Below are 21,327 nucleotides of genomic sequence, written 5' to 3'. Positions count from 1 at the left end.
GACATTAGGCTTTGCATTAATGTATTTAAATCCTTTATTTTAGTTTATTTGAATAGAGACACACTGAATTGTTGAAAGTAATTTACACCATGCTTTTCCTTGTTTTCAGCATCAGTCCCTCAATGAGCTTTACAAGTTGAGAATGTGAATATCGCCGTGAAACAAGGTATAATGTTTTCTGAACAGCAACCGTACAGTATACTGTACTATCTCTCAGGTGCAAGGTCGCTGTGTCCTGTGGGCATTCAAGTACAGCATTTCCCATCCATTCAGATTGTTGACAATACCTCCAGATTTACACGGTTATCAAAACGCCAAGGTAAGCCTACACGAAACACAACCCTTATTTTACGTGATTCTAAAATCCCCTACGGGGGAAAATGAATGGTGAAAAAAACTATTGGAACCCTTTCCCTGTTTTGACTGCTAGGTTTTATGACTCATACTATGGTACTCTAGTGCACCATTGTTTTAACGGAACAAAATGGTTACCAAAAGGCAATATAGAAAATGTGGGACGAAAAGGCAGCAGCTCACTAAACTAAAGCAAGTTATGTCAAATGTTCTATTGGCACAGAGAGGGAGAAGACTTACTGTCCAGCAACAGTTACCATACAAGCTGTAGACCTGGTGCATTATTCCATTAATCAAATTGAATAAGGGGGGGGGGGGAGTAGTTCATGTGAAAGAATTAGAGAGAAAAGGAATGCTGTAAAGTCACATTATCATTCCTCTCTGCTGTGAGGTCACTTTGCTTGACGTGCATTGCCGTGACATCTTATTGGCACAATGACATCCTGTATGCTTACCAAAACCTTTACTCAAGCAACACACATCACATGAGTATAATAAGAGCAGACAAAGGATCAGCTCCTGCTGTCTCTCGCTAGTCGCCTACCAGGAATCCAAAGCAAACTCTGCAAACGCCTCCACATCTCTCAAAGCTGGTTCGTGAAAGCACACGTACTTCTTGTCAACACCTTACACCTAGCAAGTCATTGAGTTGCATTATTTGCTGCCAACACTATCCTAGGGGTTCAAATTCAGGCCACTGGCTGTATTTTCTACTTGAGACATTGGACTGAATCACTTTAAAGGGTCCATTAATGAGTAAGGTGAGAGAGGCATTTAATGCCCTGTTTTGAGTCGCTGGTTATCTGTTAGAGCCGGGCTCAGTTGATGCCAAAATAGACTGAGTGGTAAAAAAAAGAAGAGTCATTTAGCAGACCCTCTTATTCAGAGCGACTTACAGGAGCAAGTAGGGTTAAGTGCATTGCTGAAGGACACATCGACAGATTTTCGACCTAGTCGGCTCGGACATTCAAACCAGTATACTTTCAGTTACTGGCCCAACACTCTGAGGCTACCCGCCGCCCAGTGGGACTAGAGAATCATCTCAGACATGCAGAGGATCAGATTCACAAACAAGTCCAACTGCAGGGCTGCCTGGGGCCTGTTCAGGGGGATGTCAATTTACTGAACGTTTACATAGAAGTGTATCTCTAAATAGCCCACCCAATCTACCTTTTTAAAAAAATATATATAATTTCACCTTTATTTAACCAGGTAGGCTAGTTGAGAACAAGTTCTCATTTGCAACTGGGACCTGGCCAAGATAAAGCATAGCAGTGTGAACAGACAACACAGAGTTACACATGGAGTAAACCATTAAGTCAATAACACAGTAGAAAAAAAGGGGAGTCTATATACAATGTGTGCAAAAGGCATGAGGAGGTAGGGGAATAATTACAATATTGCAGATTAACACTGGAGTGATAAATGATCAGATGATCATGTACAGGTGGAGATATTGGTGTGCAAAAGAGCAGAAAAGTAAATAAATAAAAACTGTGGGGATGAGGTAGGTGAAAATGGGTGGGCAATTTACCAATAGATTATGTACAGCTGCAGCGATCGATTAGCTGCTCAGATAGCTGATGTTTGAAGTTGGTGAGGGAGATAAAAGTCTCCAACTTCAGCGATTTTTTTGCAATTCGTTCCAGTCACAGGCAGCAGAGTACTGGAACGAAAGGCGGCCGAATGAGGTGTTGGCTTTAGGGATGATCAGTGAGATACACCTGCTGGAGCGCGTGCTACGGATGGGTGTTGCCATCGTGACCAGTGAACTGCGATAAGGCGGAGCTTTACCTAGCATGGCCTTGTAGATGACCTGGAGCCAGTGGGTCTGGCGACGAATATGTAGCGAGGGCCAGCCGACTAGAGCATACAAGTCGCAGTGGTGGGTAGTATAAGGTGCTTTAGTGACTAAACGGATGGCACTGTGATAAACTGCATCCAGTTTGCTGAGTAGAGTGTTGGAAGCGATTTTGTAGATGACATCGCCGAAGTCGAGGATCGGTAGGATAGTCAGTTTTACTAGGGTAAGCTTGGCAGCGTGAGTGAAGGAGGCTTTGTTGCGGAATAGAAAGCCAACTCTTGATTTGATTTTCGATTGGAGATGTTTGATATGGGTCTGGAAGGAGAGTTTGCAGTCTAGCCAGACACCTAGGTACTTATAGGTGTCTACATATTCAAGGTCGGAACCATCCAGTGTGGTGATGCTAGTCGGGCATGCGGGTGCAGGCAGCGATCGGTTGAAAAGCATGCATTTGGTTTTACTAGCATTTAAGAGCAGTTGGAGGACACGGAAGGAGTGTTGTATGGCATTGAAGCTCGTTTGGAGGTTAGATAGCACAGTGTCCAATGACGGGCCGAAAGTATATAGAATGGTGTCGTCTGCGTAGAGGTGGATCAGGGAATCGCCCGCAGCAAGACCAACATCATTGATATATATATACCTACCTCATCCCCATACTGTTTTTATTTTATTTACTTTTCTGCTCTTTTGCACACCGGTATCTCTACTTGCACATCATCTGCTCATTTATCACTCCAGTGTTAATCTTCTAAATTGTAATTATTTGCTCCTATGGCCTATTTATTGCCTACCTCCTCATGCCTTTTGCACACACTGAATATAGACTTTCTTTTTTCTACTGTGGTCATTGATTTGTTTGTGTTATTGGCTTGTTTATGGTTTACTCCATGTGTAACTCTGTGTTGTCTGTGTCACACTGCTTTGCTTTATCTTGGCCAGGTCGCAGTTGTAAATGAGAACTTTTTCTCAACTAGCCTACCTGGTTAAAAAATGGTGAAATAAAATAAAGTAATAATTGTTAAGACTACATAAAATAATGTCTGTCAGCTAGATAGGAAATCGTGTCAGCTCAATTCATTCTGTCTATCTGCAACATACAAAACATTTCACATCACTGACTGAATACACCCCTGTGTGCCCCACTCCCCGCTGACCAGACAAACAGGGAGTCCCTCTCCCACTGACAGCCACAACACGCCACACAACACCCACCATTCAGTTCCCACCATTCACTTCCTTGTTTACAAATGAAAACCCCTGAGTCACTGCATCACTCACAGCATCAAGAGGGGGGAAAGGCCTGGGGTGGGGGGGGGCGAACTGCCGTTTCAGCCATATTGTTATTTTAAAAAGAGGGAAGGGCAATAGACTAGGCCAGGGGGCTTGCCCCCCCCCAAACGATGGAACACATTTGGTACAATGGAGGTGGCTGACATGTGAGCTGACCCCAGGGAGGGCAGTCAATAGCCCCCTTTATGAGGCACTGATAAGGGTATTAGGAGTATCAATGGAGAGGACTAAGCCATATAGGCCATGTGGCCGTGGCCAGGCCTGGAACTGTTTGTTTTGATTGCAGCACGAGACTGGGACTGGCGTGACTGCCTGCCTTGTTTACCTTGGTTGGATATGTGTCAGGTGGCCCGAGAGAACCTGTTCATTCCCTCCCTTTCTCCATCTCGCTAACTCTCTCCCTCTCGTTTGCTCGATTTTCCTTTTTCCCCTCCATGAGAAACTTTCCTCTCCGATTGCATCAGAGCCACAGCCGGGCACAACAACATGAGCATTGAGCTCAATGATAGGACAGTGCCGGGCACTCAATAGCACTGGCAGGCTTTCTTATGCCGTGTTCACTTGCTAGTCTGAAATTTCTGACTTGCTGAACCCGGCAAGTGTATAACCACAGAGTTCCTAAACCCAGAAGATCAATATCACAAGACTTTCGGGAACGTTAACGAAGCAGACCAGGCCGGGGTTTGAGAAATCAATGAGAGATGTAAATTCTTCCTTAGTTGTTCATTTCCTCGAAATCTAAAGGCAAAACCTAGATTCGAGCCAATGTCTTAACTAGTTGAACATGTTGTTACTCCAACTTTGTAAAACAACATATCGAAGGAGTACCTTTGATTTGATGGCCTGCACATGCATAGTTCGGTGCGAGACGACAGTTAGAAAAAAACGTTATCGGGTCTACAGCATGAGCTTAGATAGCCGATGTCGCCATGTTATCACCTACAATTCCTGATCGGGGATTTCTATTGGCGAAGCAGTTTCTGCCTATCTTTTTACTGTACTGTCTTTGGTATAACTACCACCAGTAACAAGTCTGACATTGCCTAGTTCCGACTAGCAAATGAACGCGGCAATATTCACACTGACTTGGAGTAGTTTTTTTAATGCTATACTACCAAGAAATATTTTTATTTTACTAGGCAAGTCAGTTAAGAACAAATTCTTATTTACAATGACATCCTACCCCGGCCAAACCTGGACGACGCTGGGCCAATTGTGCGCTGCCCTATGGGGCTCCCAATTACAGCCGGTTGTGATGCCGCCTGGAATCAAATCAGGGTCTGTAATGACGCCTCTTGCACTGAGATGCAGTGCTTTAGACCGCTGCGCCACTCGGGAGCCCGGGATATACTTTAATATTCATAGTCTAATTTACAAGTTATTCATAATATCCCCTTTTAGGTGACAGACTCAATGTCACCGTAAGATGTGTTTTAACACTTGGGGCTAAGCCTCCTTAAGTTATCAAGGGGGTAGGATTCTATGAGAAACATGCACTGCCTGATCATGCATGCTTGAATTGTAATAGATGATTGGTTCTCTGCAATACATATTAAGAGTGGAACCAGATGAGATCTTATGTAATGGCAGTAAATCCATTCATCAAGATCAGCAGCCAGCAGGATAGAGTGACACAAAATGATGAGGAAGCCAATCACATTTCAGGAATCTTGTTTTAATTGAACAAGCAAGGCAGTATATTTACAAACATACACACGTGTATTCTGGTGTTGTTGACCATGAGCTTTCTGCCAAACCGTAAAAAAAGTGTGTGTATCCTGATTTCAGCACTATCCATCTTTTCTGTATAATTAAAATGACTACAATTCGATTAAAACCAGACACGATTTTGATCTGATAAAATAAACAATACTTTCCTGTTTTTCAAGAGAAACTCTTGGTAACACTGCTATGATGTCACAAAAATAGCATTAGCATATTCCGAGTCAGTATTCATGTCATAAGAAGGAATTCCCCTCGACCACGCCACAAATTGGAGAAAACAAACATTCTTTCCCATTGACCCCCACTGTAAAAGAGACAACTTCGTCGTAGATTTTTTTTGTTATCAAGAAATAAAACGTGCCGAAAAGCTGCTGTGTTGTTCGATCAAATTTGATTGGTCACGAACACATATTTGCAGATGTAATCACTGGTGTAGCGAAATTCTTACGTAGAGTGCAGTCGGAAAGTATTCCAAAATGTTTTGTTTTTATTCTCTACACAATACCCCATAATGACCAAGTGAAAATAGATTTTTTTGAAATTGTTGCAAATGTATTTTAAAAATTAAAACAGAAATACCTTAAGTATTCAGACTCTTTGCTATGAGACTCGAAATTGCATCCTATTTCCATTGATCATCCTTGATGATTCTACAACTTGGAGTTCACCTGTGGTAAATTCAACTGATTGGACATATTTTGGAAACGCACATATCGGTCTATATAAGGTCCCACAGTTGACAGTGCATGTCAGAGCAAAAACCAAGTCATGAGGTCGAAGGAATTGTCTGTAGAGCTCAGAGGCAGGATTTTGTCACGGCACAGATCTAGGGAAGTGTACCAAAACATTTCTGCAGCATTGAAGGTCCCCAAGAACACAGTGGCCTTCATCATTCTTAAATGGAAGAAGTTTGAAGCCACCAAGACTCTTCTTAGAGCTGGCCGCCCGGCCAAACTGAGCAATCGGGGGAGAAGGGCCTTGGACAGGAAGATGACCAAGAACCTGATAGTCACTCTGACACAGCTCCACAGTTTCTCTGTAGACATGGGAGAACCTTCCAGAAGGACAATCATCTCTGCAGGATTTCAACAATCAGGCCTTTATGGTAGCGTGGCCAGACGGAAGCCACTCCTCAGTAAAAGGCACAGAACAGCCTGCTTGGAGTTTGCCATAAGACACCGAAAGACTCAATCCATGAGAAACAAGATTGTCTGGTCTGAAACCAAGATTGAACTCTGAGATGAATGCCAAGAGTCTGGAAGAAACCTGGCACCATCCCTACGGTGAAGCATGGTGGTGGCAGCATCATCATGCTGTTGGGATGTTTTTCAGCAGCAGGCACTGGGAGACTAGTCAGGATCGAGGGAAAGATGAACGGAGCTAAGTACAGAGAGATACTTGATGAAAAACTGCTCCAGAACACTCAGTACCTCCGACTAGGATAAAGGTTCACCTTTCAATAGGACACCGACCCTAAGCACACAGCCAAGACAATGCAAGAGTGGCTTCAGGACCGTCTCAATGTCGTTGCGTGGCCCAGCCAGAGCCCGGACTTGAACATTTCTGGAGAGACCTGAAAATAGCTGTGCAGCAACATTCCTCATCCAACCTGACAGAGCATGAGAGGATCTGCAGAGGAGAATGGGAGAAACTCCCCAAATACAGATGTGCCAATCTTGTAGCGTCATACTCAAGAAGACTTGAGGCTGAAATCGCTGTCAAATGTGCTTCAACAAAGTACTGAGTAAAGGGTCTGAATACTTACGTAGATTGATGAGGATCAGTTTTATAATAAGACTGTAACATAAAATGTGGAAAAAGTAAAGGGGTCCGAATACTTTCCGAATGCGCTGTACATGCTTATGTACATGTAACCAGGTAAATCCCGACCTACGGTTTGCAATGCTCCCACGTAGGGAAATAGCGCATGCGAGAAGAGACCTGTGGCTTCAGACTATTCAGTGTGGGAGTGTGGGAAATTGTGGTGACCCAGTGTCCAAGTAGGCTACACATAGCCATTTGTTTGGAAAACATTTCAGCACAGGTAAGAGACATTTAACTAGTGTAGTATAGTCCGTGTGTAACTCCAATCACTACTTGTAGCTTTATAGTCCGTTTGTTTGTGTTGTTGGTCTTGGCTAGTTTAATGTTCTGGTTGGTAGCTAGCTAGCACTCACGTTGCTAACATTAGCACCTTCATGAAAAGGGGCATGAGGGAAGCCCTACAATATTACGATTTTCTAAGTAGTGAGAACGCTTGGGAGCAGGCAATGTTGAAAAGTCATCCTTAGACATATTTTATTTTTCTTAACTGTTATTTTGTAATTGACAAAATCAAGCAGACGACAAGAAAATTGTGTTTGAAAAAAGGTCAAGTTTTTGCTGTGAGCCAAGATTATTTCCCCTATAGGCGGGCAGGGCAACAACGTTCTATTTAATACTAACTGGGACCATAACAATGGTGACCTTAGAACTGGAACCAATCGTCATAAAAGACAGATGGCACAATCATATTGTGACCGTGACAAATTCATCACCTGCCATATCAAACACTTAGTCAAGTCTTGACAGATATTTTGATTATAACGCTAATTCAAGTTCAGTTTCAAGATCAGAGCTATAGCATTGGCAACATCGTGCCCTACTTCTGATACCTTTCCACCCACTCCAGTAAAGCACTGGAAACGTGCCGATGATACACTCTAACATAGAGCACAGGAGATTACATTGAATGATAAGAGTGGGCCCAGTCACATAATGTCCAAAGCAAGCACTCAACAGGTAGAAAACAAGAATACTTAAATGTACTGAAATAATGTACCGTATAAAATCCTATTAAATCTGTAATTATTTTGCAATCGAAAAGGTTGTCAATAAATTGTCATGCGGATCGTGGGATTGGTGGCTGGGGAAAAAGAAAAAGGAAATGGATTAGAAAATATATTGAAAGCTATTTAGATCAACTTCCCTTCTGGGGTTTGAGTCAGCTCAAATTGATCCGAATGAGTTTGTTTCACAACCCTCACCCAGTCAAGAGTCTCCGAAAATGGCCTCTATCCATGTCTGCAATATTCAAAAAGTGCACTTCTAGCGAGGAGAGACTGAAAAACGTTTTTCAAAAAGCACAGAGTTACTGGGATAACAGTCCTGTCAAAATCGGCCACGCGACAGGTTTGCGTCATTCTCCACGACAATCATAAGGCAACCAAAACATGCCAAGCAAGGATTACAACAACAAAAAATGAATTGTTATGAACAGCTTTCGCCAACTTTCAGCTACCAATCTTTTGAAGGTGTAGATAGTGTTAAAGAAAGTAGAAGTAAAAGTCTGAGAAGAATGTTGAAGTAAGAATATGGGTAACTTTGGCTGCTTTCAAGTCTCGATCTGAAAATGTACATATGAATGTGGCCTGCAGTAGATTGTAGAGGAGCTCCAACCCTATGGATCTCCAGGCTGCAGGGAGACCAGCTGGTCGTGGGACTCGGTGAGGTGGGGTGGTCCAGTAGGGTGGGTCTACTGGTCCTGGATCAGGAGGGCTGTGTGTGGGTGCTCCTCCTGATGGGTCACTAATGCTAGGAGGTCTGGACGAGGCGTCTGTAGTGTGGCATGACCTCGTTCTCAGGCAGGTGCAGGTTGAACTCCAGGGCCACCAACACAGGGAACTCAAAGGCTATCAGCTCCCTCCTGTTCACACGAAACCTCTCCTCCAGTTTCTACACATCAGAGAAAAAAAGTGAGATGAGAAAATGTACAAACTAACCCACTTGATTACTTCCTATATCCTGTAATACACACTGAGTGTACAAAGCATTCAGAACACCTTCCTAATATTGAGTTGCCCCCTCCCCATTCTTGACACACAAGGGAAACGGTTGAGTGTGAAAAACCCAGCAAAGTTGCAGTTCTTGACACAAACCGGTAAACCTGGCACCTACTACCATACCGTGTTCAAAAGGCACTTAAATTATTTTGTCTTGCCCCTTCACCCTCTGAATGGCACACATACACAATCCATGTCTCAATTGTCTCAAGGCTTAAAAGTCCTTCTTTAACCCGTCTTCTCCCCTTCATCTACACCGAAGTAGATTTAACAAGTGACATCAGTAAGAGATCATACAGTGCCATGAGAAGTATTTGCCTCATTTGTCATTTTCTATACTTTTGATACTGAATGTTATCAGATCTTCAACCAAAACCTAATACTAGATAAAGGGAACCTGAGTGAAAAAAAATAACAACAATTGCATACTTATTTAATTTATTTCATAAACAAAAGTTATGCAACACCCACTGCCCCCGTCTGAAAAGTAATTTCTCCCTTACACTCAATAACTGGTTGTGCCAACTTTAGCTGCAATGACTCCAACCAAACGCTTCCTGTAGTTGTTGATCAGTCTCCCACATTGTTGTGGAGGAATTTTGGCAGTGACATGTGGCATTTCAAGCATTACCTGTTCGCTTCGAGTCCTGCCACAACATCTCAACTGGGATTCAACAGGAGAATGTCAGGCCATCAGTCTGTGAGCTGAAACTGATGCACAGCTGTGTCGTGCAGCAAGACAACGATCCAAAACACACAATCAAGTCTACATGAAAATGGCTAAAAAGCAACAAATTTGAAGTTTTGGAATGGCCTAGTCAAAGGCCAGACATGATCCCAATTGAGATGTTGTGGCAGGACTTGAAACAAGCAGTTCATGCTTGAAACCCACAAATGTCGCTGAGTTAAAGCAGTTCTGTACGTAAGAAAATCGGCCAAAATTCCTCGACAGCAATGTGAGAGACTGATTCAAAAATATACAAAAAAAGAGAAAAATCAGAAAGGTGGCAAATACTTTTTCACGGCACTGTAGCTTTCACCTGGCCAGGTGTTCATAATGTTTTGTAAACTCAGTGTAGAGCGACTACAAAAAAATATTATTTTGTCTATGATCCCTATGCTAGCCACTTTGCCATCTGTCATGTGGTGCTTTTCTGTCACACAGATAAAAGCAGATTCTACACAGACTACATAACAGCCGATATCTGAAAAAGTGTGTAACTTCAAAGGAACCACGTCTAAAGGAATTCTTATGATATAACAAACCGTATATTCCGTGCAGAATCGCTGTTTGTCGGCGTGACCGGAAAGCGCCCATGACTTCCACCAGGCTGCTCAAGAGCCGAAGCCTAATGCACTAAGAGATGACGACGACACTTACATCTATGAGCTGCTTGACCTCGTGTTTCTTGAGGTCTCCGCTGATCTTGGCGGCGAGCAGGACGCAGGCGCCGGCACAGAGTTTGCGGTTCTGCTTGTTGAGTTTCCCCTGGAGGACCAGCTTCTCGAAGTAGACAAAGGCCATGGCTACGGTGGGTTCCTCATAGCCACACTCCTCCTGGGCCAACTTACGGATCTCTCTCTTCAGACTGGTGAAGGGATGGAGAGGAAGGTAGAGAGGGGGGGTGGAAGGTGGTGAAGGCCGGCAATAACAGACAAATGCAGAGAGGTCAATGCTAAAGAAAAAAAAAGAAAACCCCAAAAGTACCAGTGTCCCCAATGTCTGCCAGGAACTACTGTTGATACGATTAACCACAAGGGGTTCAAATAAGGCTGACACAAAAATGATCTTTTCAACATCATACTGAAACGTATGCGTCGCGTAGACGTCCCTACCTCCGGACTTTGCTGAGGGTCAGCCGTACGTGGGGGAACTTCTCCTTGAATGTCTCGTTCATGTCTTTCTTGAGGTCAGAAGGCTTGACGTACTCTATGACTGTAGTCTGAAAAGAGAGAACAAAGTATTGGTGTCAGAAAGACACGCTCTGATGTTAAGCTCTGCTGTCTGTAAAATTGTGCAAGTATTACGTCATTGTATATGTGGAAGAGGACACAGAGAAGCATCAATCTCACTATGGAAGGTGATGTGACCTTTAGATTCAGGGTTAGGTTTCATTGAGGTGGTGGTTGAGTATCAGAGACGGTGCACGAGATATTGGAGTCAGGCAGAGGAGGCTGGTGGGAGGAGCTATTGGAATGGAACTAATAGAACGAAGTGAAACGTGGTTTCCAATAGGTTTGATAGGGTTCCATTTATGCTGTTCCAGCCATCACAATGAGCCCTTCCCCCTATAGCTGCTCCAACCAGCCTGCTCTGGAGACAGGTAACATTGGGTGGCACACCGTACACGTCCCACGATAAGATAGAATAATATTCCAGAACGTTTACGACGCTTTACATTTCCAAGCTCTGTACGTTCCGTTGATGTACTTTAACTGAGCCATTTAACTTTATTTCAGGTCAGAGGTTCATGTCCGTTATTTAGGAAGATAGAAGGAGCACTGGAGTTGACCCCCCACGAATCGAGGTAAGTGATAGGAGAGCGATAATCAAAACAACATGTTGCCCAAGTTGGCTCATGGTAAGTAATTTGCTTTGTTCAAACTTGCATTGCTCCCTATCTGAATCCAAAATATACTAAAGTATTTGCACCAACCAAAATATTTCTAAGTATACTTTGACTACTGCAGCAAATCTGTGGCTACTGTGGGCCCTGGGAAAACTAGAGGGATCATTTCTAAAACGAAGGGACTGTAAATGTATAGATTTATCCTTTACCGCAAAGGAAACTAAATGTACTAAAATTATTTCTATCCCACTCTACAGTTAGTAGCAGACTTGAAAGATCAGTTCAAGAAAGATAAAAGGCTTAGATTAGCACAGTGACTGATTGTGCAGTGAAACGTTCAGCATCTACTGGTCACATTCCTCGAGGGAAAACACAATAGCTATTGTTGTTTCGCAATGGGAGGAAGATAAGAGAAGGAGAAAAAAAAAAAAAAAAAAAAACTGTCTAGCCTTAACTGAATACTTCACGTCTGGTCTGTCTATTCTACCAGCCTAGATAACACCAACGGAGCCAAATGAGAAATGAACTGGGAGTCTGTTGTTGTTGCTTTGATTCGAACACAAAACGAGCGTTCCCTTGCCAAATTCTGGACATGAGAAAGTGATTAAGTAACAGTGTCACAGGAAAAGGAGTGGAGCGGATAAACAACGGGTGAGTCTGAAATGGCACCCTATTCCAGACTTAGTGCACTACTTTTGACCAACTCCCTATGGGCCCTGGTCAAAAGTAGTGCACTATACAGGGAATAGGGGGCCATTTCTAACACACCCTAGCTGTTATGAAGTGGCTGTTTAAAGCGCTACTGAATAGAGAGACAGGGAGTGTATTCACACACAAGTAGGAGTGTGAGCTGAACCAGGGATTGGGCCAATGACCTTTCTGATTAGAATGGTCAGACAGCGTCTTTGGACTTACAGTGAGTTCAGTTGATGCAGTATGAGGTAGAGCCACGCGCAAACGTGTGTCGAGCTGGCATTTGCCCGAGGACTTACCAAAAAAAATAAAAGTATCGATGCAAAAGAGTTCAAAAATAGGAACAAAGTACAGTTTTTTTTAGGCTGATTTGCCTCAATTTGTCAACTCACGCAAAATTGATCTGTCCTTCGCATCGGAGGGCTGCAGGTTCTGTGCGTGTCTTGACCAATCAGATTACGGAGATCACAGGTCGCGGGGGCCGGGGTACAACGCACGTCGACCCAGTCCCAGAAAAATCGGCGACCCAGGGACCCACACCCAGAAACCCCGCCGACCCAGGGACCCACTCCCAGACCCACAAAAACCGGCGACCCAGGGACCCACACCCAGAAAAACCGGCGACCCAGAACCACCGGCGTCCCAGGGACCCACACCCAGAACCACCGCCGACCCGGGGACCCACTCCCAGGAAAACCGCCGACCCACTCCCAGGAAAACCGCCGACCCACTCCCAGGAAAACCGCCGACCCACTCCCAGGAAAACCGCCGACCCACACCCAGGAAAACCGCCGACCCGGGGACCCACACCCAGGAAAACCGCCGACCCGGGGACCCACACCCAGGAAAACCGCCGACCCGGGGACCCACACCCAGGAAAACCGCCGACCCGGGGACCCACTCTAAGAAAAACCGCCGACCCAGGGACCCACTCCAAGAAAAACCGCCGACCCAGGGACCCACTCCAAGAAAAACCGCCGACCCAGGGACCCACTCCAAGAAAAGCCGCCGACCCAGGGACCCCCATTATACTTTAGCAAAAAATAAATAAATATTCATGTCTAAATAAAAATACCAGGGAAATTAAGAAGTAATCAACATTTTAAAATAAATAGATTTGGTAGATTTGGTATTTTGACCTCCTAGCATTATAATTGGAAGAGGAAGTGAAAACTCTAACATAGTCTATTAGCTAGAAAGGTCACTAAACACATTTTCACTCAAATCTGTTTCGCTGGTTAAATAAGGTGCCCCCGGTTGAATACCTCTGCTGTAGGCTACTAACACAGCCTACTATGCGCCCTGTCCCCCTGGGCAGGGTAAACAAAGTGGTAACATTATGTATTTATAGCTCATCTGTTTGTGATAGGAGAAAATGTGAATGTGATCCAATTGGTTTAGATTCAAACTTGGGCTGGCTACCTAGAACTTTTTAATCCAGAAGTATTAACTGGAAATAATCTAAATCAACACAATAGTGATGACATGGAACAAGTTCATTTTGAATTAGGCCTACAGTTGCATAGGCATACACGATGCAAACCTGCATGAAGAAAAGTCAACCCTGTGAGTTCTATTGTAATTGTTGTCTCTGTAACAGTATAACTTTAGACCGTCCCCTCGCCCATACCCGGGCGCGAACCAGGGACCCTCTGCACACATCAACAACAGTCACCCCTCGAAGCATCGTTACCCATCGCTCCACAAAAGCCGCGGCCCTTGCAGAGCAAGGGGAACTACTACTTCAAGGTCTCAGAGCAAGTGACGTCACCGATTGAAACGCTATTTAGCGCGCAACACCGCTAACTAAGCTAGCTGTTTCACATCCGTTACACCTCTGTGTCGAGGAAACCCCCACGAGTCTGGTTTTAAAATATAATTCACATGAACAAGTACAAGGTTGCTGCAGTTTGGCAGGGTTTTCACCCCCCTAGGGACAGAAGTTTTTTCAGCAGTTTTTTTAAAAACCATGTGGCCTGATTTTTAAAAAAAAACTCTGGGGCCATCATAGCCCACATAAAACCTTTTTTGCAACTGACGAATCACTGTCATGCGGTCCAGAGTTTTATCTGGTTAGGTTACCAGATCAGGAAAAACTCTGGGCCCCAGGGAAAAAATTGGAACCTTTGTCGTCACCTCTGGTCTGTGATAATAAATAGGAGCTGGTTCGTTGTTTCTCTTAGGTTGTCTCTGACAACTATTTATTTTGAAAAATGTTGATAATAATCTGAAAAAACAAGATAGGCCCCAAATCTTTCAAATACTTTAGCTGTGCTTGTTTGAACTTGTCTGGCACTAAAGGCAGGCTCAATTCAAAATCTCAAAGTATTTTAAAACAAATGCCGTTTGAACCCAGGCCTGGTAAGCAGAGGGGTGTCTCACCATGTATGAGGGGAAGATTAGGACTCTCTTGTGCTTCCCACACGGCCACTGGGGATCGTCCAACAGATTAGGGTCGTACTCCCGGATCAAGTCCCCCAGATCGTTCCCTGTAGGGGACAAAATGACAGTCACACAATGAGCCAAGGACAAACAAACACTGGGGAAAAGAAAGAAGAATATACAGTGTTTTTCAACTTCTTCTAACACATAGTCATATTAAATCAAATGTTATTTGTCACATGCACCGAATACAACAGGTAGATCTTACAGTGAAATGCTTACTGACAAGCCCTTAACCTCTTGCTCCTACCTGACACGCAGGCGTCCCATCTAGACATCTGGAAATGCAATCGCGCTACGCTAAATGCTAATAGTACTAGTTAAAACTCAAACGTTCATTAAAATACACATGCAGGGTAATGAATTAAAGCTACACTCGTTGTGAATCCAGGCAACAAGTCAGATTTTTAAAATGCTTTTCCGCGAAAGCATGAGAAGCTATTATCTGACAGCATGTAACACCCCAAAAGACCCGCAGGGGACGTAAACAAAATAATTAGCATAGTCGTCGCTACAAAAAACGCACAAATAAAATATAAAACATTCATTACCTTTGACCATCTTCTTTGTTGGCACTCCTAGATGTCCCATAATCACTATTGGGTCTTTTTTTTTTCGATTAAATCGGTCCATATATAGCCTAGATATCGATCTATGAAGACTGTGTGATAAACAAAAAAAAATAGCGTCTTATAACGTAACGTCATTTTTTTAGATTAAAAAAGTCGACGATAAACTTTCACAAAACACTTCGAAATACTTTTGTAATGCAACTTTAGGTATTAGTACACGTTAATAAGCAATCAAATTGATCACGAGGCGATGTATATTCTATATGGGGTACATCTGGAAATAATGTCCGGGTAAATCTCAACCAAAATATCCGGTCGGAGACCTGAACAAATGGCTTGTCTCTTCTTCGTTTGACCAAGAAACAAAGCCTAGGCAAATGACAAGACTGTTGACATCGTGTGGAAGCTGTAGGTATTGCAACCTCATCCCCATTTAATGTGGTTCGGCTTTAACAATGGGTTGATGTGGCGGATGGATATATTTTTCCATTTTCAGTGATCAGATTTTCCTGCGCTTTTCGATGAAACGCAAGTTCTGTTATAGTCACAGCCGTGATTTAACCAGTTTTATAAACGTCTGAGTGTTTTCTATCCACACATACTAATCATATGCATATACTATATTCCTGGCATGAGCAGCAGGGCACTGAGATGTTGCGCGATTTTTAACAGAATGTTCGAAAAAGTAGGGAGTAACATGGAGGAGTAACATGTTAACCAACAATGCAGTTAAGAAAATAGAGTTAAGAAAATAAATAAAAAGTAACAAAATAATAATAACGAGGCTATATACAGGGGGTACCGGTACCGAGTCAATGTGGAGGCTATATACAGGGGGTACCGGTACCGAGTCAAGGTGGAGGCTATATACAGGGGGTACCGGTACTGAGTCAATGTGCGGGGCTACAGGTTAGTCGAGGTCATTTGTACATGTAGGTAGGGGTAAAGTGACTGTGCATACAAGCCCTCAATGTTGAACATGTAATTGATTAATCTAAAAAAGCCACACTGCGGATGGTTATGCCTCAGTGATATGTATCACACCCACTCTGACAGGCCTACTCATATTCAGGGGCCTCTCTCTAGCATGGAGGATCCACACACTGACCTGTACGAAACGCTACAACTACTCCAGAGGATCCACACACTCATACGACTGACCCGTGTCGATGCTGCTCTGGTTGCTGTTGGCCCGGGCCAGGCTGAGACTGCGGTGGCTGACGTTACGAGACTGAGTGAAGGACGACACGGAGTCTATGGTGTTCCTGCGACCGCTGCCCAGGGCGTTGGTGGGGTACAGTAACTGGGTGTACGACACAGTCTGTGGAGAAAGAGAGACACTCACATTTTCAAGAGCATGTTACTGTTAATTAAGGGGCTCGTGTTCAGTCTCCAGTCCTCTCTCACCTTTCCGTCGGCCCCCAGCTCCACTCCCTCCAGCCCGATCACCATCTCCTTGGCACTGACCCCGCCCGAGGGGTGCCGCTGCCGCCCGCTTTCCAGTTTCACATCCCTGCCAGGGCGCAACACCTTTAGACATCCCTTCCCATAAAAGTCCACACCCCCTGCCAAACAGTCTGCTGTCTAGACTCCACCTCAGCATTGCTAACTCTGTCCATCTAGTTCCATTTACTTTTTTTTTAAATTTTTTTACACACTGTTAAAATGTGCTTGTTATTGATTTGTAGAGCACTGCACTAACCCAATCAGATTCTCCGATTACCTGTATGCGATCTCTGACTGGGTGGGTGATCTTTGTTAGAATTTGGAATCCTAAGATGTATACAGCGAGGGTTGAAATGAGAGTGTGGATTAATACGGGCATACTGGAGCATTCTGCCAAGTAGAGTTGAAGGAATGCGGACGGTTGCGTCACCAGTACTCTACATTTCATATCAGTGTGTTAGATTTCGAAAAATAAAAAAAGCGGGTCACATGCTCGACTAAAGAAGGAAATGTAGTACTGCACTGAGCTGAAACTGTGTCAGTGGTACACAGTCGTTGGAAATGACCCGTCGGGTTACAGCCTTGAGCAGATGTTCTAGAAAAAAAACTTTCAGGGTCCAGTGTTGCTGTAAAACCATCTAGCAACTAAAGGTTTCACATCGACTCATACTAAATGAAAATGCATTATTATTAAACGTTCATCCCTTCATGGACGTTCACCAGACTGATTTGACAAAAAGGTATGTGGTGGTTACAGTAGCGATGGCAGGGAAAGGCCACTGGACAAGCGTGACTGCTTTACAATGACACACAGATGGCCATCACATGACCATTGTTATTAGAATTAGATGGCAGACTGTCTGAGGTGGAGCTGTGATGAAAACAGCATTATCTGGCACATGGGAAAATCTTGCTGACCGATGCAACACACACACACACACACACACACACACACACACACAAAGATCCCAAGGCAGAAAACTTTAAGGAAGGGAGGAAACTAAGCAAGCCAGGAAAGCCAGGGGTTGCAATCTGTCAAAGGATGAAACAGAGAACACAGTAGTGGAAGGAAACAAAGAGGATCTTGTCAAGAGGCTGAGGGATGAATTCATAAGAAACGAGGGGCAGAAAAATAAAATAGATCTGCCTCTTCACAGAGATTAAACAACAATCTAAACAAGCAGAATCAGACCTAAATGTATTCAAATGTTTTTTTTTAAATGAACAATTATCAAGGTTACAAAGAGACCTCCAGTTCAGGAGTGAGCAATGAAAACTATGTTCTTTTTAATATTAACAACAGGAGACGTCTCTAAAGAAAGGAATGTGGAATTGGACCAGATAGAGAACATAAGAGAAGCCAGACGCATTCTAGGTTCCCAGAATTCTACAGTGCCATAAATCGTTATTATGAACACTGTCGTAAATCAATAACAACTCTAATTGGGGCAAGAAAGGGAGAAAATGCAGGAAAAAGTCATACCAGACAGAAGCTTGAACTTGTTCCTAGTCTAGTTCTACAGTGCATTTAGACTGCTTGACTTTTTCCACATTTTGTTACATTACAGCCTTACTCTAAAATGGATTAGATAAATAAAAATCCTCAATCTACACACAATACCCCTAAATGACAGTGAAAACCGGTTTTAAGAAATTTCGGCACATAAATGAAAAATAAAAAAACAGAAATACCTTATTTACATAAGTATTCAGACCCTTTGCTATGAGACTCAATATTGAGCACAGGATTCCTGTTTCCCTTGATCATCCTTGAGATGTTTCGACAACTTGATTGGAGTCTACCTGTGGTAAATTCAATTGATTGGACATGATTTGGAAAGACACACACACACACACACACACACACACACACACACACACGTCTATATAAGGTCCCACAGTTGACAGTGCACGTCAGAGCAAAAACCAATCCAATGTGGTCAAAGGAATTGCCAGTAGAGGTCTGAGACAGGATTTTGTCGAGCCACAGATCTGGGGAAAGGTACCAAAACATTTCTGCAGCATTGAAGGTCCTCAAGAACACAGTGGCCTCCATTATTCTTAAATGGAAGAAGTTTAAACCACCAAGACTCTTCTTAGAGCTGGCCGCCATGCCAAACTGAGCAACCGGGGGAGAAGAGCCTTGGTCAGGGAGAAGACCAAGAACCCGATGGTTACTCTGACAGACCTCAAGAGTTCCTCTGTAGAGATGGGAGAACCTTCAAGAAGGACAAGCATCTCTGCAGCACTTCAACAATCAGGCCTTTATGGTAGAGTGGCCAGACGGAAGTCACTCTTCAGTAAAAGGCACATCACAGCCCACTTGGAGACTGCCAAACGTCACGTTTCACCTGGCACCATCCCTACGGTGAAGCATGGTGGTGGCAGCATCATGCTGTGGGGATGTTGTTCAGAGGCAGGGACTGGGAGACTAGCCAAGCTTATAGTGTCATACCCAAGAAGATGAGGCTGAAATCACAGCCAAAGGTGCTCCAACAAAGTACTGAGTACTGGGAAACTAATCAGGATCGAGGAAAAGATGAAACGGAGCTACAGTTGAAGTCGGAAGATTACATACACCTTCGCCAAATACATTTAAACTCAGTTTCACAACTCCTGACATTTAATCAGAGTAAAAATTCCCTCTCTTAGGTCAGTTAGGATCCTCACTTTATTTTAAGAATGTGAAATGTCAGAATAATAGTAGAGAGAATGATTTCTTTCAGCTTTTATTTCTTTCATCACATTCCCAGTGGGTCAGAAGTTTACATACACTCAATTCGTATTTGGTAGCATTGCCTTTAAATTGTTTAACTTGGGTCAAATGTTTCAGGTAACCTTCCACAAGCTTCCCACAATAAGTTGGGTGAATTTTGGCCCATTCCTCCTGACAGAGATGGTGTAACGGAGTCGGGTTTGTAGGCCTCCTTGCTTGCACACACTTTCAGTTCTGCTCACAAATTTTCTATAGGATTGAGGTCAGGGCTTTGTGAAGTGCGACTCCAAAACCTTAACTTTGTTGTCCTTAAGCCATTTTGCCACAACTTTGTAAGTATGCTTGGAGTCATTGTCCATTTGGAAGACCAATTTGCAACCAAGCTTTAACTTCCGGACAGATGCCTTGAGATATTGCTTCAATATATCCACATACATTTCCTACCTCATGATGCCATCTATTTTGTGACGTGGACCAGTCCCTACTGCAGCAAAGCACCCCCACAACATGATGCTGCCACCCCCGTACTTCACGGTTGGGATGGTGTTCTCCGGCTTGCAAGCTTCTACATTTTTCCTCCAAACATAATGATGGTGGCGTCTTGGGGTCACCAGGTTTCAAAAAGCACCATCAGACACCACTTCCACAACCACAGGCTCTGTGGAAGGGTTGCCAGAAGAAAGCCTTTTCTGACCCTAAGACACAATCACTTGAAGTTTGCAAACGTCATTTAAATTATGACTGGAAGAAGGTGCTCTGGTCAGATGAGCCCAACATTGAACATTTTGGTCAGGTACAGCATGTTTGGCGTTGAAACAGAGATGCATACTAGGAGAGGCACCTCATATCCACTGTGAAATATGGTTGTGGGTCAGTGATGTTTTGGGGCTGTTTTAATTCCCAGAGGTCCATGGGCACTGGTTAAGATTGATGGCATAAGGAATTCCACGAAATATCAGGCAATTTTGGCTGACAATCTGGTTGCCTCTGCCAGAAGGCTGGGACTTGGCCGTAGGTGGACTTTCCAACAAGACAACGATCCAAAACATACCTCAAGATCCACACAGAAATGGTTCTGTGACAACAAAATCAATGTTCTGCCATGGCCATCTCAGTCGCTGGACCTCAATCCAATACCTGTGGGCTGAGTGGAAGAGGGCAGTTGATAAGCGCAAACCCAAGAATGTGAAAGGATCTTGAAAGGATCTGCATAGAGGAATGGTCTAAAATCCCTCCAAATGGGTTCCTTAACCTTGTCAAACATTACAGGAAAAGACTCCGTTATAACTGCTGTTATCCTTGCCAGAGGTGGTTGCACTAAGTACTAAATGAGGATTGCCAATAATTATGAAGCCTTGATTTTGGTGAAATGTATTTTGTATTAAATAATTGTATGATTCTGGTTGGTTCCATTGAAACATTAATTGAGTACATTATTTCTCACATTTTGGTATTTTGAGTCTCTATAATTATATTGTTTTAAGTATTTTGTGTGCATTGCCAGTCAGGGGTGCCAGTAATTGTGGAGCCCACTGTATGTAAAAGTGATATTTCAGTTTTTAATTTGTAATAAACTTTCTCAAAACGTGTTTTTGCTTCATCATTATGGGTTATTGTGTGTGTAGATTGACAAGAGGAAAAACAATTTCATACATTTGAGAATAAGTCTAATGTAACAAAATGTGGAAAAAGTCAAGTGGTCTGAATACTTTTCGAATGCACCGTGTGTCTCATGGACATAATGTCAGTGATCATAATTGTACATGGCACTCAGTATTTCCATTTAGGACAGGCATGTTATTTTAGCTTGGGCAGTTCTATACATAGTCAAAGTGTATTTTGCTGTAGTGACACTCCCAAGACCCATCCAAAGACGTTATTTAACTGTCAACGG

The 21,327-nt window shown here is 43.4% G+C and overlaps 1 protein-coding gene across 2 annotated transcripts in view; it reads right to left on the bottom strand.

Annotated features, from left to right (window-relative positions):
• Positions 1-5,102: 5,102 nt before the first annotated feature.
• LOC118395230 (CDK5 and ABL1 enzyme substrate 1-like) overlaps positions 5,103-21,327 on the bottom strand; it is a 30,836-nt gene continuing 14,611 nt past the window's right edge. For both annotated transcript variants that reach the window (XM_052463927.1, XM_052463928.1), the window contains 6 exons: positions 16,679-16,784; positions 16,433-16,592; positions 14,640-14,746; positions 10,831-10,937; positions 10,376-10,583; positions 5,103-8,887 (listed from right to left, as the gene is read on the bottom strand). In XM_052463927.1, the coding sequence (XP_052319887.1) occupies positions 8,747-8,887; positions 10,376-10,583; positions 10,831-10,937; positions 14,640-14,746; positions 16,433-16,592; positions 16,679-16,784 (829 nt within the window). In that variant the 3' untranslated portion in view covers positions 5,103-8,746. The remainder of the gene's footprint in view (positions 8,888-10,375; positions 10,584-10,830; positions 10,938-14,639; positions 14,747-16,432; positions 16,593-16,678; positions 16,785-21,327) is intronic.

Source organism: Oncorhynchus keta, chromosome 15, assembly GCF_023373465.1.
Source record: "Oncorhynchus keta strain PuntledgeMale-10-30-2019 chromosome 15, Oket_V2, whole genome shotgun sequence".
Classification (NCBI taxonomy): Eukaryota; Metazoa; Chordata; class Actinopteri; order Salmoniformes; family Salmonidae; genus Oncorhynchus; species Oncorhynchus keta.
This window is presented reverse-complemented; position numbering and strand designations above follow the sequence as displayed.